This window comes from Anguilla rostrata, chromosome 15 (genome assembly GCF_018555375.3).
Source record: "Anguilla rostrata isolate EN2019 chromosome 15, ASM1855537v3, whole genome shotgun sequence".
NCBI classification, from domain to species: domain Eukaryota; kingdom Metazoa; phylum Chordata; class Actinopteri; order Anguilliformes; family Anguillidae; genus Anguilla; species Anguilla rostrata.
Window position 1 is genome coordinate 8,198,572 of NC_057947.1, and position 20,628 is coordinate 8,219,199.

Below are 20,628 nucleotides of genomic sequence, written 5' to 3' on the forward strand. Positions count from 1 at the left end.
CAGAAAAAAATACGCCATGAAATTAGTGTTGTACAATTAAAGATTTCACTTTACACGTCTCCACTCTTCTGATATTCAAAGCGCTTTTATGCAATAGGCTATTTTTAAGGCAGAAACTGTTTACCATTCTCAGGCAAGTATGAGATACATGGCTGACAGGCAAAACTGAGATCTGGGGAGCAGTGCACCCGTAACAAAATTTCACCCTTTTGTTGCGTTGCATGAATCCAAATTCTCAAAGGAAAAACCTTAAACACATACTTATTTATATATCGTGAACTATGCCAAAACTACATACAACATATAACGTCAGTAACTATCCACAAAACATTTTTATTCGAGAAAAGGAAAAAAACATTTCCTAATAGGCTAGGTTACGAAACAAAACAAGCAAAAAAGTCTGGTAGCTCGCTAGTTAGCTACGTGGCGCGAGCTATCTGTACATCGTGTACGACAGTACTCAGCTGAACGCGAAAAAGCACACAACTTACCTTCAGCGAAAACAAATTAATGAAGTGCCTTCGGACGGACAGATATGTTGGCTACTTTCCAGGATACGCTATTGAGTCATCTGTCTGGAACCAGGAGATTGTATGTTTGTTCGATCTCTTGAAACACAAGCTTCCAATTTCAGTCGACATCGCCCGTCGTCGTTTTTTCCCATAAACTTTTACAATTTAAATCGACCCTCATAATCCAGAGAAACGTGGTGAATACCCTTCTTTAACTTCATCTACGTTAGAAGAGCTGCGAAACTTTCCTCGATGCCGGAGTGGAGCCGGAGTAGTGCAGCGTATCCTGGAGAAGGAAGTTGCCTTGCACCTCAATGTAATTAGAAGACCATTACCACATCATTTCCTTTGAGCCTATTCCCACACCAGCCACCTGGGGACACGGTTACTGTTGGACGGAATGATTCGAAATCCTACTGGAGATAACCAGCGAAGCGTCGTGTTTTAGAATTACATTCCAGTAGTCATATCGATAGTGACAATATCGTTATAAGAAGAGCACGTACATCACAACCTGGCTATTTGTTTGATAATATAAACAACAAGCCACTTTTCAGAAAGCACGGCGCAGGGGTGCGATGAATCGTTTTAATTATTAACCTTAATACAACAATACGCGGTCAACGCATGGTTAACATTAAACAATATTATAGTAGGCCTGCAGGCCTATTTTACAACAGGACTGTTTTACATAATCCTTTATTAAATATTTTGGGGTGTTCAATTTTGTTTGCTTACAAACATTCGAGATTGATTCCTTTAGTGACCTAATTTAAGGTACAAATATAATTGTAAACTACCCTGTAAGAGACAAGCGAAAAAATAGATACAACGCTGCAAATTCAGAGCCTTGAATTGTTGTCTGTTGTTGCCACGTGGGAAATGAATCTTTCCTCAGATACAAATGAAATATATCAGCATGCCCCATCTAGATGAACTATTACCAAATGGGGCTAATAATAATAACAATAATTGATTATTATTATTATTTATAGAGTGTGTTTATTGTATAAAAGTGTATTATTATCAGTAAGGGTTTGCTGAACAAGTTGTCTCTTCAGTAGACATTTCGGTTTATTGCTTCTGATAGATATGTTTCAGCATGTTTCATTCCACCCACGTATTCAACATATTCACGTCTTTAGAAGCCATGCTGTGACATGTGACCATCTGACATGTTCTAGAAGTAGGAATCATCATTACCTTCTCCAGAGGTTCCCAAACTGTGATCCTCACAAAATGAAAAAAAAAATTGAAAGCCATTGTAGAAAATGTCTTGATATATTTAATGTATAAAACATTGTGCACTCCTGGTCAAAGTGTATGTTGCACCTATTCTTGAAGCGAACAAAGCTGACTTGACCATGATGCCACAAAGTTCACCAAGACATCTCATTGCAGATTTTTGGCCTGTTGGTGTTTATAGTTCCATTTACTTTAACAAGAGCCCCAAGACTCGTAGATGCCAAACAACCCCACAACATTATACGTCCACCGCCATATTTTCACCATATTCTTGGTATGGCATCCTTTTCAAGCGGAGCTTCCTTCTACTGATGACCCACCACTGGCGTACTTGCGCAAAAAGCTACATTTTGGTAGCATCTTAAGCAGAATATCCTGTGCAATGTGGTAGTACGGGTAATGCTGTAAAGATACATCATTGTAAATATAAACTATTTATACTATACTGCATGCCCCCATGTTTGTTATAAATCCATGATATAAAGACAACTTCATTAAGAAATGCTTTTATGTAATAGAAGACCTTGTATAGATTTGTCAAAAGTGAATTATGATATTGAGGTGGCCCTTGGGTAGCCATTGTAAGGGACATTGAGATGAATCATTTTGGGATCAGTGAACTTGCACCACTAGTGGGAGGTTATACTAGTGGCTCTCTTCATAATAACAACAGAAAATTAAATAATGAATAGATGCAATGAATAGATCTGAAATTACTACAAATGGGATCTGGTGAATATAATTTGGTTTTTTGGCTACCATGTTATTAAGCCAAGAAAACATACAAAGAACCTGAAGGCAGAGACCTAGAGTACAAATCCTAAAATTGCATATATCTCATGCAAATCCACTTTTCTGTCAGTTCAGGGACTTTGACCATTTTGGTTCACTCCATTGTGTTGTGACTTTGGCTCACGACAACTCCATTATTACTAACTTACATACATTTAAATTTATCATAATACACTATATGACCAAAAGTATCTGGACACTGGACAGCAGTCTGGGGCTGTTTTTCGTGGTTTGTGCTAGGCCTCTGCTATCCAGTAAAGGCAAATCTTAATGCTGCAGCATTCAATCACATTCTATAAAATTATCTGCTTTCCCAATAGTTTGGGGAAGGCCCTTTCCTTTTTCAGCATGGCAGTGCCCCCGGGCACACAGCAAGGTCCATATAGAAACGGTTTTGTCGAGAATGGTGTGGAACAAGTTGACTGGCCAGAGCCCTGACCTCAAGCTCATCCAACACTTTTGGATCAATTGGAAAGCCAACTGCAAGCCAGACCTAATCGCCCAATCGGTGCCCAATCTCACTAATGCTCTTCTGGCTGAATGGAAGAAAATCCCAGCAGCAATGCTTCAATATATAGTATACAGCCTTACCAGAAGAGTGGAGGTTCTTATAGCAGCAAAGGGTGGACCAACTTCATACTAATGCCCCTAATTTTGGATGAGATGTTGGTTGCCAGGTGTCAACATACTTTTGGCCATGTAGTGCATTTAAATCTTATTTTCCCAATTCATTTTGGTTCTGAAAATGAGCATGTGTGTGGCTCAGCAGGTGATTTATAAAAGTGTTTGCTTTTGGCTAATTTGGCTTGCTATATACGCAACAGTATCCCACACCTAAATAAATAAATAGCTAAGTTTTAACAAGGTTTCCAAAAGATGTGTCATATATATATTTGTTAATTTTCTGTCCTCGTCTGTGGAGTTGCAGGGGAATTCTAAGATGGCCAATAAAGCAACCTGACCTATTCTCAGTTTGACTTAACATTCACAGCATGCTAACTATGTTAGCTTATCAGACGCTGTCAGTAGCCTACACATCCACCCTCCCAAACATAACTGCCCTGTCCACAAGATGTATAACTGTCCTGTGGAAATAACATAGGGTCCAGCTTGATGAGAGCAAAAAAGAAATATGAAATAAAATATGAAATCTGCGGTCTCCTCTGGCCCCTCTGTGGCTGAATAATCTCCCCATGGTGAAAGTGAGTCAGAGCTACAGAGACTTTGGCCATTTTCCAACACACACTGATCCACCCCTTCAGAGAGCACTCATAGTACCCCTCACACTCTTTTTTGGCACTTCACTTGAGATTTTACCAAGTAAGCATGTACGATATTTTCTGATAGAGGACTCTGTAATGGAGTAAGCTCGACTGAAATTATTTTTTGACAGTATTAATCAGGGACATGATACAATTGCCACTGTTCTGTTTTTTTACTGTTAGAGCTCCAAAAGAAAAGGGCCATTGGAATTATTGTGTGAGTCCAGTCAATGTAGGGGCAAAGTTAAATCCACAACATAGGACATATTCCATTCTGTACAAACCTTTTATTTTTGTGACCACTTGGAAATTTAGGTTTTATTCAAAAATTGGATTGCAGGCTTCAGAAAACAGACACAAATTTAGTGTATTATTATATCCTTTCAGGTGTTTTATTTTTGAGATAACTACAGGAAATCGTTTTTAATTAATAGAAATTATCGGGAACAAATTAAAAGATTGAACGGCTTTTGAAGACACGCACTGGTAAAGTTTCTCCACTAGATGGTGATCTAATTTAAATAATGAACTGTTATTGAACTTGCATGTTGATTTTGTTGTAGTGCATCCCTGTGTAAATATTTGAATGTTCTATAGTCACCTAACAACACAAAGTGAAACTGATGCAGATACTAAATTAACTGTCCTGTAAACGCAAATCGATTGTATTTTAGTCTGTTAGCAGTGTGTGTGAATTAATTGTGAAAAAGCTCATGGAAATTTCCAATGTAATCATGGAAGTACAAATAACAATACCATGGGAAAATGTTCCCATACTGTTTCTCAATGTTAGACGTGTAAAGCATGTTTTTTAGAGATATTTATTTATGCATTTATATACCTTCACTTGGATGTTGTAAATTTGTTATCTCTAATCAAAATTAACCAGACTCTGAATGCACATGTCTGTAAATAGTACAAGAGAATATATATATATATATACATTTCAGTATCATATGTTAACAACTTTGAAATTAGATAAATGATCACATGCAAATGTACTTGCTTTGAGAATTTCCAATGGTGACCATGCTCATGAAACTATATTACTATAGTAACACACACACACTACGCACACGCAAACAAACGCGTGCGCACACACACACACACATGCGCACGCAAGCACACACACACAGGCACACACACAGGCTACTTCTTTCTCTTTTGAAACTCACTGATAAAATTATATTATGAGCTAACATCACTGGTTCAAAAGTTGATTTTTGTCAGTGTTTTAAGTGGTTGTTAATTTAATTCTTCATTCCCTAAGGCCATTCACCTTTGTTTTCTTTACAGTTTTTCTCGATTGCTAACACACTAAAACGGGTTCTTTCAGAAAAAACTACCAAATGATTACTTCAGCTCTCAGAGGACCAACACATCTCTCAAAACTAAAAACAGTTTTCACTTGTTTTAACACATGCTGCAAATTGTCAAACTTTTTCTGCAAATCTCTACAAATGCCCTCATTACACACTGTGCTCATGCAACAAACACTAGCAGTCAAAACATTTAACTCAAGTCATCACAACCTAAACTCAGGTAGCACACTTTTCTCAAGGTGCAAACAGCAAAATTGTTAACACACCAGTCACCAATCATCAATCACCAGTCACCAATCTCAGGACCAATAAATTAGGTACATGTCCAGTACTATATTTATAGAGTATACTATGATGGTCTACCTGTCCTGTACACCAGATCCCTTGGCCCTGTAATATCTGCCCATGGCTTGTCCTATCATTCCTATGCCGACGACACGCAACTCTTTCTCTCCTTCTCCCCATCGGACACACAGGTCCCTGCCCGCATCTCCGCTTGCCTGAGGGACATACAGAGCTGGATGGACAATCACCACCTGAAGCTCAACCCAGGAAAGACGGAGCTAATCTTTATTCCTGCTCTATCCTCTCCCCTCCTCGACTTTTCTATTTCCTTAGGGGACACCGTAGTGACATCATCACCCTGCGCCAAGAATCTCGGAGTGATGATGGACAACAGGCTGTCCCTCTCCAACAACATTGCAGCAGTAACCCGGGCATGCAGATTTTTCCTATACAACATCCGCAGAATCCGCCCCTTTCTCACCACCTACTCAACCCAGCTCCTGGTCCAAGCAATGGTTCTATCCCGCCTGGACTACTGCAACTCTCTTCTGGCTGGACTACCAGCATCTGCCACCAGACCCCTGCAGCTCATTCAGAATGCTGCGGCTCGTCTGGTCTTCAACCTCCCCAGACACTCCCACGTAACTCCCCTGCTCACTACCCTCCACTGGCTGCCTGTTATAGCTCGCATCAAATTCAAAACATTGGTCCTAGCATACCAGGCAGTCAAGGGATCAGCCCCAGCATACCTTCACAAGATATTCAAACCCTACATGCCAGCCAGATCCCTCCGTTCTGCTACCTCAGGACGCCTAGCACCTCCCCCTCTTCGCACCTGCACTTCCAGAACACGTCTCCTGTCTGTTCTGGTCCCACGATGGTGGAATGACCTCCCTGTGGAGGTCAGAACAGCTGAGACTGTGAACAATTTCAAACGACGACTGAAGACCCACCTCTTCAGGCTGCACCTCTCTCCATCCCTCCCTTCCCCCCTGTAAATGACTAAACTTAGGGTTGTAACTAGGCAGCTGTTTCATAGGTTAGTTAGTTGATGCGCCTGTCTTAACGACTACTTGTACTTTTATTTATTTTTATTTTTCCATAGATTGCGTTGTTGCCGTTCTCGTTGTTAGTGTTAATCAGTTTAACCATCAGGGTCCAAGTTGAACTATGCGGTTGTTCCCTGTACTTGGACCGGTACTTCTCTCTAGGGGTTTCGTCATACTTGTTCCTGGTTATGGTTATACACTTTGTTGTACGTCGCTCTGGATAAGAGCGTCTGCCAAATGCCTGTAATGTAATGTAATGTAATGTAACAGTACTGTATGGTAATGTAATGTGTGTACTGTAGTGCCCTGCTGTAAATTACTGTATGCAAGGCATGTCTTTCATTGTGGCAAAGTGTGTGTACACTGCATACTCTAGTACATACCTTACTGTATTTAGAATATATATACAATGTTTTTTTTGTAGAGAATTTTTGAGCTTGATGCTCTGGCCGAACCCCACGAATACGTCTTTGTTGATGAGTCGGGGTTTAACCTGACAAAGGCGGAGAAGAGTAAGAAATATCATTGGTCAGCGCGCCATTGTTGAGGTGCCAGGACAACGAGGAGGCAACATGACCCTATGTGCCGCCATCAGCCAGCGGGGCGTCCACCCCCGCCATGCTACCCTGGGGCCTTACAACATGGCACACCTCCTTGCATTCCTAAATAGCATGGAAAACAACATACATCAACAGGAAGGGGAGCCAGGGCGGCCAGAGCAGTCCCACTATGTTGTCATATGGGACAATGTCAGTTTCCATCGTGCTGCTCTGGTTCGTGCCTGGTTCACTGACCATCCTAGATTTTCTGTTTTATTTCTGCCTGCATATTCGCCATTCCTCAGCCCTATTGAGGAATTTTTCTCTGCATGGCGGTGCAGGGTGTACGATCGCAACCCTTATGTGCGGGAAAATCTCCTACAGGCCATGGAGGAGGCCTGTGGAGATATTGCACTTGAATCCATCCAAGGGTGGATTAGGCATACATGGGCATATTTCCCACACTGCCTTGCACAAGCTAACATCATGTGTGATGTGGCTGAAATTTTGTGGCCTGATCCAGCCCACAGACGAGATGGCGATCAACCTGGCAATGCTGAGTAGTGTGTAAACTTCTCTAAATTGCAGTTTTTTTGGGTTTTTTTTGTTTCGTTTTTTGTGCTGCACATACTTTTGAGTTCCTCTGTTGAATACTACTCTCTTGAAATTATTACTTTTTTTGTTCCTTTGTTTGCTCCTTTTTTGTTCCCCACTGTGATGTGTACTGTATACTGTATTTCAAAAGTATTTCACTTTTCAGTACTGCAAATAAAATATTTGGAAAGTTGCAACTCCAGACTCACTGCTATAAAAGGTTTTTGCAGTAGTGCTTTGAATTTAACTCACTGGTGTGTTACGGGTAATCTACATTGTCTGTGATTTTGATGGCTTAAGCGTGCCATATGAAGTCAAAGTTTAATTTTGATGGAAGAGTATATGTTTTTGAGAAGAGAATTTGAGTTTGGCATGGATGTTTGAGGTTTGTACTGATTGATGTGTAGTTTTGGGATTGTGTTAATAGTTTTGAGAAAAGGGGGAATTGTTTCATAAAATGTATCTTAGCAATAGAAAAAAACTGTAACATGGAAAACAACATACATCAACAGGAAGGGGAGCCAGGGCGGCCAGAGCAGTCCCACTATGTTGTCATATGGGACAATGTCAGTTTCCATCGTGCTGCTCTGGTTCGTGCCTGGTTCACTGACCATCCTAGATTTTCTGTTTTATTTCTGCCTGCATATTCGCCATTCCTCAGCCCTATTGAGGAAGTTTTCTCTGCATGGCGGTGGAGGGTGTACGATCGCAACCCTTACGTGCGGGAAAATCTCCTGCAGGCCATGGAGGAGGCCTGTGGAGATATTGCACTTGAATCCATCCAAGGGTGGATTAGGCATACCAGGGCATATTTCCCACGCTGCCTTGCACGAGCTAACATCATGTGTGATGTGGCTGAAATTTTGTGGCCTGACCCAGCCCACAGATGAGGTGGCGATCAACCTGGCAATGCTGAGTAGTGTGTAAACTTCTCTAAATTGCTGTTTTTTTGTCTTTTTTTGTGCTGCACATACTTTTGAGTTCCTCTGTTGAATACTACTCTCTTGAAATTATTACGTTTTTGTTCCTTTGTTTGTTCCTTTTTTTGTTCCCCACTGTGATGTGTACTGTATACTGTATTTCAAAAGTATTTCACTTTTCAGTACTGCAAATAAAATATTTGGAAAGTTGCAACTCCAGACTCACTGCTATAAAAGGTTTTTGCAGTAGTGCTTTGAATTTAACTCACTGGTGTGTTACGGGTAATCTACATTGTCTGTGATTTTGATGGCTTAAGTGTGCCATATGAAGTCAAAGTTTAATTTTGATGGAAGAGTGTATGTTTTTGAGAAGAGAATTTGAGTTTGGCATGGATGTTTGAGGTTTGTACTGATTGATGTGTAGTTTTGGGATTGTGTTAATAGTTTTGAGAAAAGGGGGAATTGTTTCATAAAATGTATCTTAGCAATAGAAAAAAACTGTAACTGATTCCACATATCTATACTTGAAACAATGCCGAAGTTCAAGGGGTCTGCCTGGCTTTCCCAGAAAATGCAGCTTGGAAATAAAGCAGATTTTCATCATTTACATGAATTTCATTTTGTTTTCTTATACATACTGCCCCTTGAATAATTTAACGTGTAAACCCAAGCATAGGTGTGATGTGTAAATATAAATGCAGAGTCAGGGGCCCTTGGGCATCCATATATTATTTTTCTTAAGTGGAACATAATGAACTGAATATTGAATTTCATCATTATCGAAATGCCTTTTCAGAATGTTTAAAGTATAATATAATCAAAAATTAGTTTTCTCTACTGCAGGGAGTGTTTTCATAATGAAACCAACTGTGGAAACATTACAGTTTGTTCCCCTTTAACCAGCACTGTAACTCGATATAGAACACAAATATCATAGACTTTTATAAAATAGAATTTTTATTTAAGCATTTTACTAAAAGATTAATAAAACACTGGGCATGCGTTTCTAGTACATGAAAATCATCAGCATTGGGCAAAGTTTTTTTAAATAATCCTGTGGGCATTCCCTTTGAAGGTAGATCACAGAAATTCTCCTGGTGTTCAAGATTCCAATTACTTGTAGTATTTATTCCCCCACTATTGGTTACCAGTGTTTCATTTAACTGCAGTGGGTGTGTGTGTGTGTGTTGGGGGGGGGGGGGGTTGTGTGTTTGTGTGCGTTTGTGTGTGTGTGGGTTGTGTGTTTGTGTACTTGTGTGCCTGCCTATGTGTGTGTGTGTGTGTGTGTGTTTGTGTGCGTGGGTGCCTGTGTGTGTGTGTGCGTGTGTATGTGTGTGTGTGTGAATGCGTGTGTGTGTGCGTGTGCGTGCATGTGTGTGTGTGCGTACATGCGTGTGTGTGTGTTTGTGTGCGTTTGTGTGTGTGTGGGTTGTGTGTTTGTGTACATGTGTGCCTGCCTATGTGTGTGTGTGTGTGTGTGTGTGGGGGGGTTTGTGTGCGTGGGTTTGTGTGTGTGTGTGTGCATGTGTGTGTGTTTGTGTGCGTGGGTGCCTGTGTGTGTGTGTGTGTGTGCATGCGTGTGTGTGCTCTCAGCATGTGAGCAGGGGCATGATGTGGCATGTTCACATGGACAAGAGCACCCAGGGAACGGGAGTCCAGACAGACAGCGCCAGCTCATCAGTGATACCACTCTTATCTCACTGCTGAGATATTTTTCTGAGTCTTTTGAAAAACCTCTTTTAAACATTTTTTTTCATTTATAAAGATCATTAAACAATTATTGAAATGATAGTAGTGTTTTTGCAGTGTCATTCAGCACCGTACGTTTCACAACATATGTTTCTGGGGTAAATTGAAATGCACCACTCTTTTATTATTAAGCGTATTATACTATTTTATAGAGGAAAAATACATTGCGCTGGTTTAAAAGAGGCAGGATCTATTTGCATCTTGAAGTACTGTTCATGCCTACAGAATGCTGACCAGAAAAATTTGCAGAAGGCAAGAATAATGATCACGAGAAGGCAACAGTTCTGATTTGTAAATGGTAAATGGACTGCATTTGTGCAAATATTACTGAGAAAAGAGAAGTAAAAAACATTAGGCTGATTGAATGAGCGCAATGCATTGTGTATATGTGGGAGTGTAGTGTTTACAAGAGCTGATACAAGTGCAAGGAAGAGCTGTGTGTTTAAAAGCTGGTCCGAGCAATAGACTGGTTAGTGACATTGTGCAAATACATCACGTAAATAAACGCAGGGCCCTTGAGTCGAGTTTCTAACTTATGGCTGGTGGTGGTCACATCGTGTCACATGAGAGAGTCATATACCTGTATTTGTTTATTCAAAGACAGATAAGACCGACACTCCACTCCCCCTCCATGCGTACAAGAGAAAGTCCGACTTTCACGTGCCTCCTCTTCTTTCGTCCCAGTTCTGCTGTTTGCATTTTCAAAAGGTTTATCTTAGCTTTACTGCACTTGACGTCACCCAGTATGCAGAATCGCATAGTCACGCCCATCAAGGCTCATCCAGGCTTATCAGTGAGACTTGGAGAAAATGAATGACATCTAAAAAGCATCTATTTTACACCAAATATGCTATTTGATAACTTGTGAATATTGCAGTAGAATCGATGATCAATCAGTCATGATTCGGTACAAAAAAAGTTTAAAATTGCTTAATGGTTGGTACGAACGCAAACCTCAACTGTTTCAAACCACTGGTCTTCAATTCCATCCATCCGTGATCTATACCCACTTATCCTGAGCAGGGTCGCGGAGGGTGCTGGAGCCTATCCCAGCGTGCATTAGGCAAGAGGCAGGAATACACCCTGGACAGGCCGCCAATCTATCGCAGGGCACACCCACCATTCACTCATACACTCATACCTATGGGAAATTGAGATTCTCCAATTAGCCTACCTGCATGTCTTTTGAGGAAACCGGAGCACCCCAAGCCTTTCTGTGAATTTTTTCAGCTTTTTATTTCAGACTCATCAAAAAATAGTTGTGCAACATATTATTTCATACTCTTTATAAAATTGGGTCGTTACTGGCGCATAAATCCGATGCTGTAATGCTGGATCCGTCTGACGCCACTGCCAGCTCATGTGCAGGAGCTTGTCTTCACAAAATTCAACTTGGAGAAATTTGCGAAAGAGCGTAATAGCTGAAGATGTAGCTATTCCACCTAGGGATATGACGGTATACCGGTATGATGATATACCATAAAATTCAAATATGAAATAGTACTATCATAAACGTAACGTAATACTGGGATAGTAAATAGCGTGACAAAAGCTATTTTAATGCAGGGAATTTTTTTTTCAACCAATGCCGAAATGTAGCCTACGATAATTTTGCCATTTCAAAAAAAGGGGAAGGAAATTACTAATTCCCTGGCTGCTGATTCAGGATCCGATAATGATCACGAGAAGGCAACAGTACTGATTTGTGCAAATATTACTGAGAAAAGAACTGATTTAGGATCCGGTTTGCGTGATATTGTGATATTGAGTAATACGATTATCATACCGTGAAATTTTCATACCGTCACATAATTCCACCCAGGGAAGATTTTATCTGAATACAAATATAAATAATTAAATAAATATTTTTTTGGTTGAACAAATACAGATACAAATACAAAAAGTGGCATCTCCCTCCACCCCCAATGAATGTATGTATATGTATGCATGTGTCTATGCATGTATGTATTGGATACCTGACTGAAAAAAAAATCCTCAGCAAGAGGACAATAAAACTAACTAATACATCCGGTAAATGATGTCTGTAACCTTGGCCATGGCATAGCCTACGTTTCATCTCATTTAAATTAATTATGGAAATAAAAATGAGTTAATTGAAATAATGAATTGTGACTTACAAAAAAAAAATAAGAACCATTAATTTTTTTCTGTAACCAAAACCATCCGCACATTCAGACTGGTAACTAATTAACAGGGTTATGAACTGTACTACTCAACATCACGATTTTCGGTGTCCTCCGTAGGTCTTGTTTAGGATTAAATAACCAGATTTTATTATCTTTACTGCTCTATTGGAAGAAAATGTAATCTTTACTTCTAGATAAAGGTATACAATATGCCTTTTTTACAGTAGCTAACCCGTTATTACAGTAGGCTAAGCGTGGGTGAGCTGTCATGTTTTCTGTTTTGGTAGTGCAAGGTGTCTGTCAACACAAAAAAAAAAACACGTCTGACGTGACCTGAAACTGTTAACTATTTGCACAATGAATCCGTCAGTGAAATTTTATGTTTGGGGTCAGTGAACATGTGAGAGGAAGAGATCGGACACCACACCTCCCTTTAAGGCCAATCATTTATCAGACACGGGGCAACAGTTCTATATAAGTCGCTAGACCAGAGATGAGTGTTTTTATTCCTTTCACTTACCAAGGCAAAAGAAGCATTTCGAGAAACGACCAAAGCGAGTTCTCTGCCAAAAACAGAATTTATCCCAAAAAGGTATTGTTCTCAGACTCTTCGGAACTAGAAATATCTTGTGGCAACATTGTTGTGTCTAAATAAATGTCGACATGTTCACACTTTTTGTTTTATAGCAAGCGCAGTGTACTTCAAACCATGGCACCTGTTCTGTTCAACACCATTGGGACGGATCACGGCGATTATATTGAGTAAGACTATTTTTCTTAAATATACATATTCACTGAACTGTGCAAGTGGAAACATTTCAGCACAGGGCAGTGTTTACACTCAGATAGCGGGAGCAGGTACTGTAGATCAATCAGGTGAAGTCATGGAATTACACTTATGTGGAGGGTGCTTGTGCATTTACACTGGATTATTCTGAATATCACCTGGAGTAACCCGCGTGTATTTGATAGAATCTGAGCTACTTGAGTTGTTAGTGTCATTTGCCTCCTGTTTTACAATCTGCTGAAGAAAAGAGATGCATTATAGTTTATCTGAACCGTTAAGACTTGTTACAGGGAGATAGTTGGTGATAAAGCTTTCTCGTTCCTCTTTTTTGTTCCCCTCAGACAGGAAGAGGTCCATGTGAAAAATCCCCATCTAGACTCCATGGAGGAAGACATTCTCTATCATTTCGACCTGGGAACCAAGACTCACAACTTGCCGGAGATGTTCGGCGATATAAAAGTACGTAGCGGCCTGTCAGAGCAAAGGCTGGCGCCCAAGAACGCTAATTACCGGTAGTATAAGGGGCCTTTCTTCTGTGTTTCCAGTTTGTGTGCGTCGGTGGCAGTGGCAACCGAATGAAGTCCTTCGCCCAGTTCATCCACCGGGAACTGGGGCTGCCCGGGGACATGGACGACATCAGGGACATCTGCGCTGGGACGGACCGTTACTCCATGTACAAAGCGGGACCCGTGCTCTCCGTCAGCGTGAGTTTCACTGCGCTATATTCTCTTTCGGCGTCCACACTCCCTCTCCACAGACACTGCTCCATTACCAGTACATTATCAGTTTATTCCATCACTAATTACCGGTGCATTATCAGTTTATTCCATCTCGCTTCCAATGTATCTTGGAGGATTCAGATTCGGTAGACGCGGGTCATCGGTTCTTTGAGATTGCGAAATTAAAAATGATTTTGTGGATAATCAAAGTGGTTCCAGAACGTTCTCTTTGAATGTCTGGTGAGGTTGACCAGCGGTGTGGATGTGGTCATTGACACTGCACAGGTGTTGTGAAAGACTCTTGGCAGAGCTGACGGAAGTGTTTTTTGGCTGACTGTACTGACTAAATTGAATGGCTGCGTGGATGTCGATTGGCTGACAGTGTAAAGATGTACTGATTTGCTGACAGAACAGATAAAGATTTGACTTGTAAACAACAACAGAATCACGCATATCCCTGAAGGCATAATGTTATAATGTCTATCCATTACTTAGACTTATTCTGTTGCTGTCCTTCTGGCAGAAACGGCAGGTATTATTGAGACCATAACATAACATATATAACACAATGTACTGAATAAAGTCTTCATCAGACAATATAGATTTTGTGTACATTGCTGACTCTAGATGTGTTTATGAGCTAACAATGCAAATATGTTTATTTCTAATCAGCGCTAATGTGTTTATATGCTAATGGTACAGATGTATTAATTGCATTGCAGTGCAGATATGCTAGTAGGGTAATGGTACAGAAGTACTGAATGGGCCAGCAGTGCGGTTCTGTTGATTGGTCGGAAGTGCAGATGTGTTGATTGGCTGTCACTCCTCTGGTTCTCCAGCATGGTATGGGGGTGCCCTCCATGTCCATCATGCTCCACGAGCTGATCAAGCTCCTGCACCACGCCCGCTGCCGTGATGTCATCCTGTTCCGCATAGGCACGTCCGGAGGAGTGGGTACGTCGCCCCCATTTCTGTCTCCTTTCACTTCAGTCCTGGACCGAGCCCGAATCAGCGCACTCGCCTACTATTGAGTATACTTGTTGAGTACACTGGATGAGAAAGTTGTTAAGTTTTTCTCCAAATGTAGTGTACTTAAAATCCCAAGATGATATACTTATACGTATCCCGGGTTTATCAGAGTATATTCAGGGGTATACTTTTTTGGAAGTAAACAACCATAAATATGACGTGCAGCTTCACATTGAAAATGAAACGTAGCTTGCCTGCCGTTTTCCTTCAACAGCAACAACAATGCTAACCAGCATGCAGTATGCTTAGTAGACAGTACACACATCGAGGACACAGTTGTTAGGAGGTTGACTCGGACACGGCCCCGGAGCGCGTTCAGGGGCAGTTGTGCTGACCCGTGTGTGCTGCCCCCTACAGGCCTGGCCCCCGGGACGGTGGTGGTCACCAAGCAGGCGATGGACTCCTTCCTCCAGCCGCAGTTTGAGCAGGTGGTGCTGGGGAAGGTGATCGTCCGGAGCACGGACCTGGACCAGGGCCTGGCCGAGGAGCTTCTCTCCTGCGCCGCAGAGATCCCCGACCTGCCCACCGTCATCGGCAACACCATGTGCACCCACGACTTCTACGAAGGTACCGCCTGCCCGCCTGCACATTTTGGAATGGGCCCAGAGTTTTTAGCTACAGCTTCTTCAGTCTTCTCCAGAATGTTCTGTTGCTGCCTACTGCGCTGCTCCACAGAAATACTATGCACTGTGTGGGGACCGTAGCCTAGCTTTTAATATTGTAGATGAATGTCTCTGTTGTGTGGACCGTAGTGTGGTTTTGTCATAATATATTTAGTAAAAAAAAAAATCAAAATAAGAAAACCAAAAGTCAGGTTTTTTGCTTGTTGCTTATTAGGATTCCTGTTAGCTAACGCGATGATGTCAGCTAGTCTTCTTGGGGTCAGCCACGGAAGTAGGAGACGCGCCGGACAGTCGTGCGTACGTACATTTAGTCAGGCGTTCACACGCTGTAATTCAGCGGCGTATACCTTGGCACCGGTCCTGCACCATTGGCTCAGCGTGAGCGGTAAATGCCGCGGGGAAGGTACGTAGCGAAGCGGACGTCCGGCAAAGCTTCCGCCCTCCCTCCGGACCGCGCGGGGCTCGGCGAGAGGAGATGGCCTCTAAATGAGGGGCGAGACTCAAACCTCGGAGCTCGGCTAAGCCCAGGCTGCGTTGGCCTGGGATGGCTTCGCCAAAGCGCGCGCCGTTCCCTCGTTTGCCCCCCTGACAGCGCTGTCTAGACGGCCGAAGCCGAGCCACGCTCGCGAAACAGACACCGACGCGGAGAGGTCGTCGCGCCGAGAACTAGCGTAGCGAGCGCGGGAAAGCCGATTCCTATTCTGAGGTCAGAGCGGTCCATGTGCTTCCTGGTATTTGACGAGAGGAGTTTGCAGTTCAAAAATGGGTTGTGAGCTCCGTGCAGTGAGTTGGCTCCTTTTTAAAACATTTCGGTTCCTCCAGGCCAGGGTCGGCTGGATGGGGCGCTGTGCTCCTTCTCGACGGAGGAGAAGCTGGAGTACCTGCACAGGGCGTACGACGCCGGAGTCAGGAACATCGAGATGGAGTCCACTGTCTTCGCTGCCATGTGCCACGCCTGCGGCCTCAAAGGTGACCAGGCTTTACTTTCCTTGGAGCCGAGGGCAGCTCTGGGAAGGGTTAGCATTAGCTTAGCATTGATTGAGGCGTATCAGCACGGTGTCAGCCAATTGAAAATATTTCTGAAAATTTGCTGTTAACCCCCCCCCTCCACCTCCTCCCAGGTACTGTAGTTGAGGACAGCCTAAGTACTGCTTTGTATATTTGACTATTCTGTCATGTAGTAAATATTCTATATAATGTAATAGAGGAAATAATATCATAATATTCTAGGCTGTAGAGTGCGTATATTTTACGTGTGCATTGTGTATCTACTGTGCGTTTCAGCTGCGGTGGTCTGTGTGACTCTGCTGAATCGCTTTGAGGGAGACCAGATCAACAGCCCTCACAGGGTCATGCTGGACTACCAGCAGAGGCCCCAGCTTCTGGTCTCTCACCTCATTAAGAAACGCCTCGGGCTCATCCAATAGCATCGCTGCCGGCCTAGCCCCACGCACACACCCCCTGTCCTGCACGTGTTCTTCTTTGTATATAATTGCAACCCCTTCTGTACATAGGGTCGATATTTGCATTTCACACTTATTTCAAAAGAGTGCTATGATGTTTGTATAGTACTACTTGATAACTGTCTTTGCGAGACGTGCATTGTTCGCTGCATAAGCTGTAAAGCATTGCACGAATATATAATCTTTATAAGAGTGTGTATGACTTGATAATCTGTTTGTTTCACAATGGTGTGACTTGCCTTTATAAAAGTTTAATGGCTGTTTAATGTTTTCTCTGGGTTCTTAGTTGCAAATTGTATGATGTCGTATGTCAAAATGTTTATGCTGCCATGTTACTTTGAAAATAAATATGTGTATAACACAATTCTGGTTCTCCTCTGAGTGGCTGTTGGTTTTTTTTTGGAAAGGAGTACATCATTTTTCAAAGAGCTGAGTGTGGAAATTGATAGAGACAGACAGCATTGACAGATGCTTTAGAAATGGAAGCATATCACCAAAATGAATTATATTCAACGTTATAAAATGTAGTGCAAATCTCTAGCAGTCTGGCAGATGTCTCTCTAAATTCTCATCCTCATATAATCTGCACAGAGCTGAATAAAACACTTTGGATCAGGAATGTAGTTTACCTGCAAGATACCAGAGTTCAGTGTCTCAGAGAATATCTCTGTTTATCCTGCCTTGTGAGTTCTATCAGATCCACAGAGTACACCATTCTGTGACTAAAGATATAACCACCATATTAGTGTACAGCTAAAATGTGTTTCACATATCTAGACTCCAGTTCGTACTCTTAGGTGGCCTATTTGAGCCATTAGTAAAAGTATTGCTATGTCTTTGTTCAACAGAAGATCATAAATTTCCCTGTACACCTCTCATTATACGCCACCTCCGTATTCAATAGGTGTTTTCTGTTAAGGCTATTTCTTCTGGCAGAGCAACAGCCAGCTAAACCTCAGGATGTCCTTTACCTGTGTACCAGCGGATTACATATAAAGTCTAATCCGATGAATGGTCAATCTGTGTTTGCTCTTGGCTATCGGAACACAATCAAAGTCTCAGTGTCGCTTAAAATGATCTCTGCTTTGTCTGAGGTCAAAGGACAGGGAACATGGTGAAGGTCACAGGTTGTTAAGAACAACAATCCTGTGGACCCAGTGTTTAAGTCCTTGTTCATCTGCACCTCATTTTACACGGAGCGTAATAAATATCAGGCACGTTTTATATTGTGTGTTTCCCAAGACCAACCTGTCTGCGTCTGTGTCGTCTGTACTGTGTTGTTTGTGGCCTGTATAGTGCAACAAAACGGTGTGTTTTTACTGCAGCTATGGTGAAGCCGAAGGCAAATCTCCACAAAAGTGGACAATAAAGAATCAAGCTGTCTGTCAAAATTTTAGGACTAACTTCCTCATCATTTGCTCTAGATCTCATAAATCTGTCCAGATACGTGGATTAAAATTTCGGACTATGCAACATTTACTAAACTTCATTATTTAAACCAAAATGTTTAAACACGCGTGAGGAGAAGAGGAGCACACAGTGATCATGAGTAAATATTTAGCTTTTAACTCAGTAAATTTGGTTGCTTTGTTCAACCAGTTGTTTATGACATGCAATCATTCAAAAAAGCGACACTCGCTGCAGCCTTTATTGTATCTTTCCAAAAACCACAAAGGAAAGTTTTGTGGAAAGAATTTGGTCCCATTAAAATGAGCTACGTTTACCAGGGGAGTTAAGCACATTTTATTTATGATAATATCATGCTCTTATTTTCATTTCTTTTATGTGCTCCTTGCACACATTCTTTCAAAGTGTCCCCAGCCTATCCTCACATATTCCTGATAATCTGTGGGGGAAAAAAAGTTAATGATCAAGTCTGGAAATTATCACTTCTCTCATTATACAATAGCCTATAATGGTCCAGCAGTAATGCCCTGCCCAGTTGTTATGAAACAGACACTGCAAAGCTTGTTCACTCTTTAACCTTGGGCAGAAACATTGCTTTTGGTCGCAGGGGTAAAGTTTAACAGAAGCAAATATTGCTGTAAACCTCTCAAATGCTTATATAATAGACATTCTGACACTTTTTCCTTGTTCTATGGAAGGTTAATAATAATAGCAGCTAATAATTCGTCTTTTAAGAGAGGAGCTGGCCTGTGTACCGGTTTTTTGTCATTTTGTAAACTTGTCATAGAGCTAAACAGCCAGATACAATGTGTACTTAGCATATGTGCCATTAAAGAAACAGTTACACAGAGGAGCCCTGCTCAGTGCGATTTGAATACTGCTCTGCAAACCAACCCACATCCGAGAAACCAGGCATTTCAGGGAATCGTTCTTGAGTAATAGCGCGTGTAGTTACGAGAGCTGTCATGGTCCTGTCTTTCTGTTTCTATTTTTCCTTTTTGGGCCGCGGCACTTCTCAGTTTTTCTATTTCTGTTCATTCCCTCATTGGTTTCCCGTGGTAATTGTGTTATTGTTTTCCATTATTGTCTCGTTGTTCTATCATTGTTCCCACCTGTGTCTAGTTATCCCCTCCTTTTCTGGTTTGATTGTTTTTTGAGTTCACCTGTGTCTTGTTACCCCCTGTCTATTTAAGTTCTTTGTCCGCTTGGCTCGGTTCCTTGTGTTTGTTTCCGACTTGTGTTTGTTTCTGGCTGTATGTACCTGCCCATGTTTTTGACCTGCTTGTGCGTTTCTGCCTTTGTCTCTGCTTGTGCTTCTGCCATTTGTTTTCTGTACTTGTGAAGTTCTGTTTTTTTTTTGTATTCTTTTAGTTTTCGTTATATGCCCCCTTGTGGCTCTTTGTTTGTTCTGTTTTTTGTCAGTAAAGTCTTGTTTGTATCACATTTTTGAGTTTCGGGGTTTTTCCCACTCTGCGCCTGGGTCCTAACCCCCGTACCGTGACAAGAACAAACAGTAATGAGTTAACAGAGACGTCACTCAAGCAGAGGTGGAAAATCCAGGTTCAGAAAGTAAAGGTCCTCCCCAGCATTTTGTTCCAACCACCTGGATTTGCCAATTAGAACAATTCTTCAGCCAGAAGGTAGAACTAAGCACTGAAATGCAGCTGGCTGAGTTCATGTGTGGAAGAAACACATGGCAGAAATTTTACTTTCTGACCCACCTGTACTTTCCACCACTGTGCTCAACTACAAAGGCACATAGCATGACATGCCCACACTCCACCAATAGGTGGCAGTAACGACACAACTTTTTTTTTTGCAATAAGCTTTTCATCATAGCCCTTCAGTGCTTTCAGTGGGAGATATTGTTTCATCATCTCTGCTACGCCATAGTTTCGCAGACGCTGGCCTGCGTTCTCAGCGTGAAACGTGCAGTCTGTGTGACCTCATCTTCGCATCCCAGGGCAACGTGATCTCCAGGCAGCCCTCGGTACACACGGTGATGCCAATGCACTTTCAGAATCAGGGCAAATATTTGCAGAGCGTCGAGCCAATTCAACATTTATTTTGGGGGATTTTATGGCACCATGATGTTTGTGACACAATGTGCATATTCATGGTGAAAACAGCATTTCCCGGTTTTGTATGTATGAGTGGGAAAGTATTTCAAATGAGAATTTTCTC

At 41.8% G+C, this 20,628-nt stretch overlaps 2 protein-coding genes across 2 annotated transcripts in view; one reads left to right on the plus strand and one right to left on the minus strand.

Moving 5' to 3' along the window:
• The window catches only part of LOC135240594 (activin receptor type-1-like), a 36,493-nt gene extending 35,611 nt beyond the window's left edge, over window positions 1-882 (minus strand). The window contains exon 1 of the mRNA XM_064310239.1: window positions 492-882. The gene's annotated coding sequence lies outside the window, so the exon portion shown is untranslated. The remainder of the gene's footprint in view (window positions 1-491) is intronic.
• An 11,966-nt stretch (window positions 883-12,848) lies between these two features.
• Window positions 12,849-17,409, plus strand: upp2 (uridine phosphorylase 2). The gene is made up of 8 exons (XM_064311079.1): window positions 12,849-13,008; window positions 13,104-13,178; window positions 13,545-13,662; window positions 13,749-13,907; window positions 14,762-14,876; window positions 15,309-15,518; window positions 16,397-16,543; window positions 16,859-17,409. Exons 2-8 carry the CDS (start codon window positions 13,126-13,128, stop codon window positions 16,999-17,001), a joined length of 945 nt encoding a protein of 314 aa, XP_064167149.1. The 5' UTR covers window positions 12,849-13,008; window positions 13,104-13,125; the 3' UTR covers window positions 17,002-17,409.
• Window positions 17,410-20,628: the final 3,219 nt, after the last annotated feature.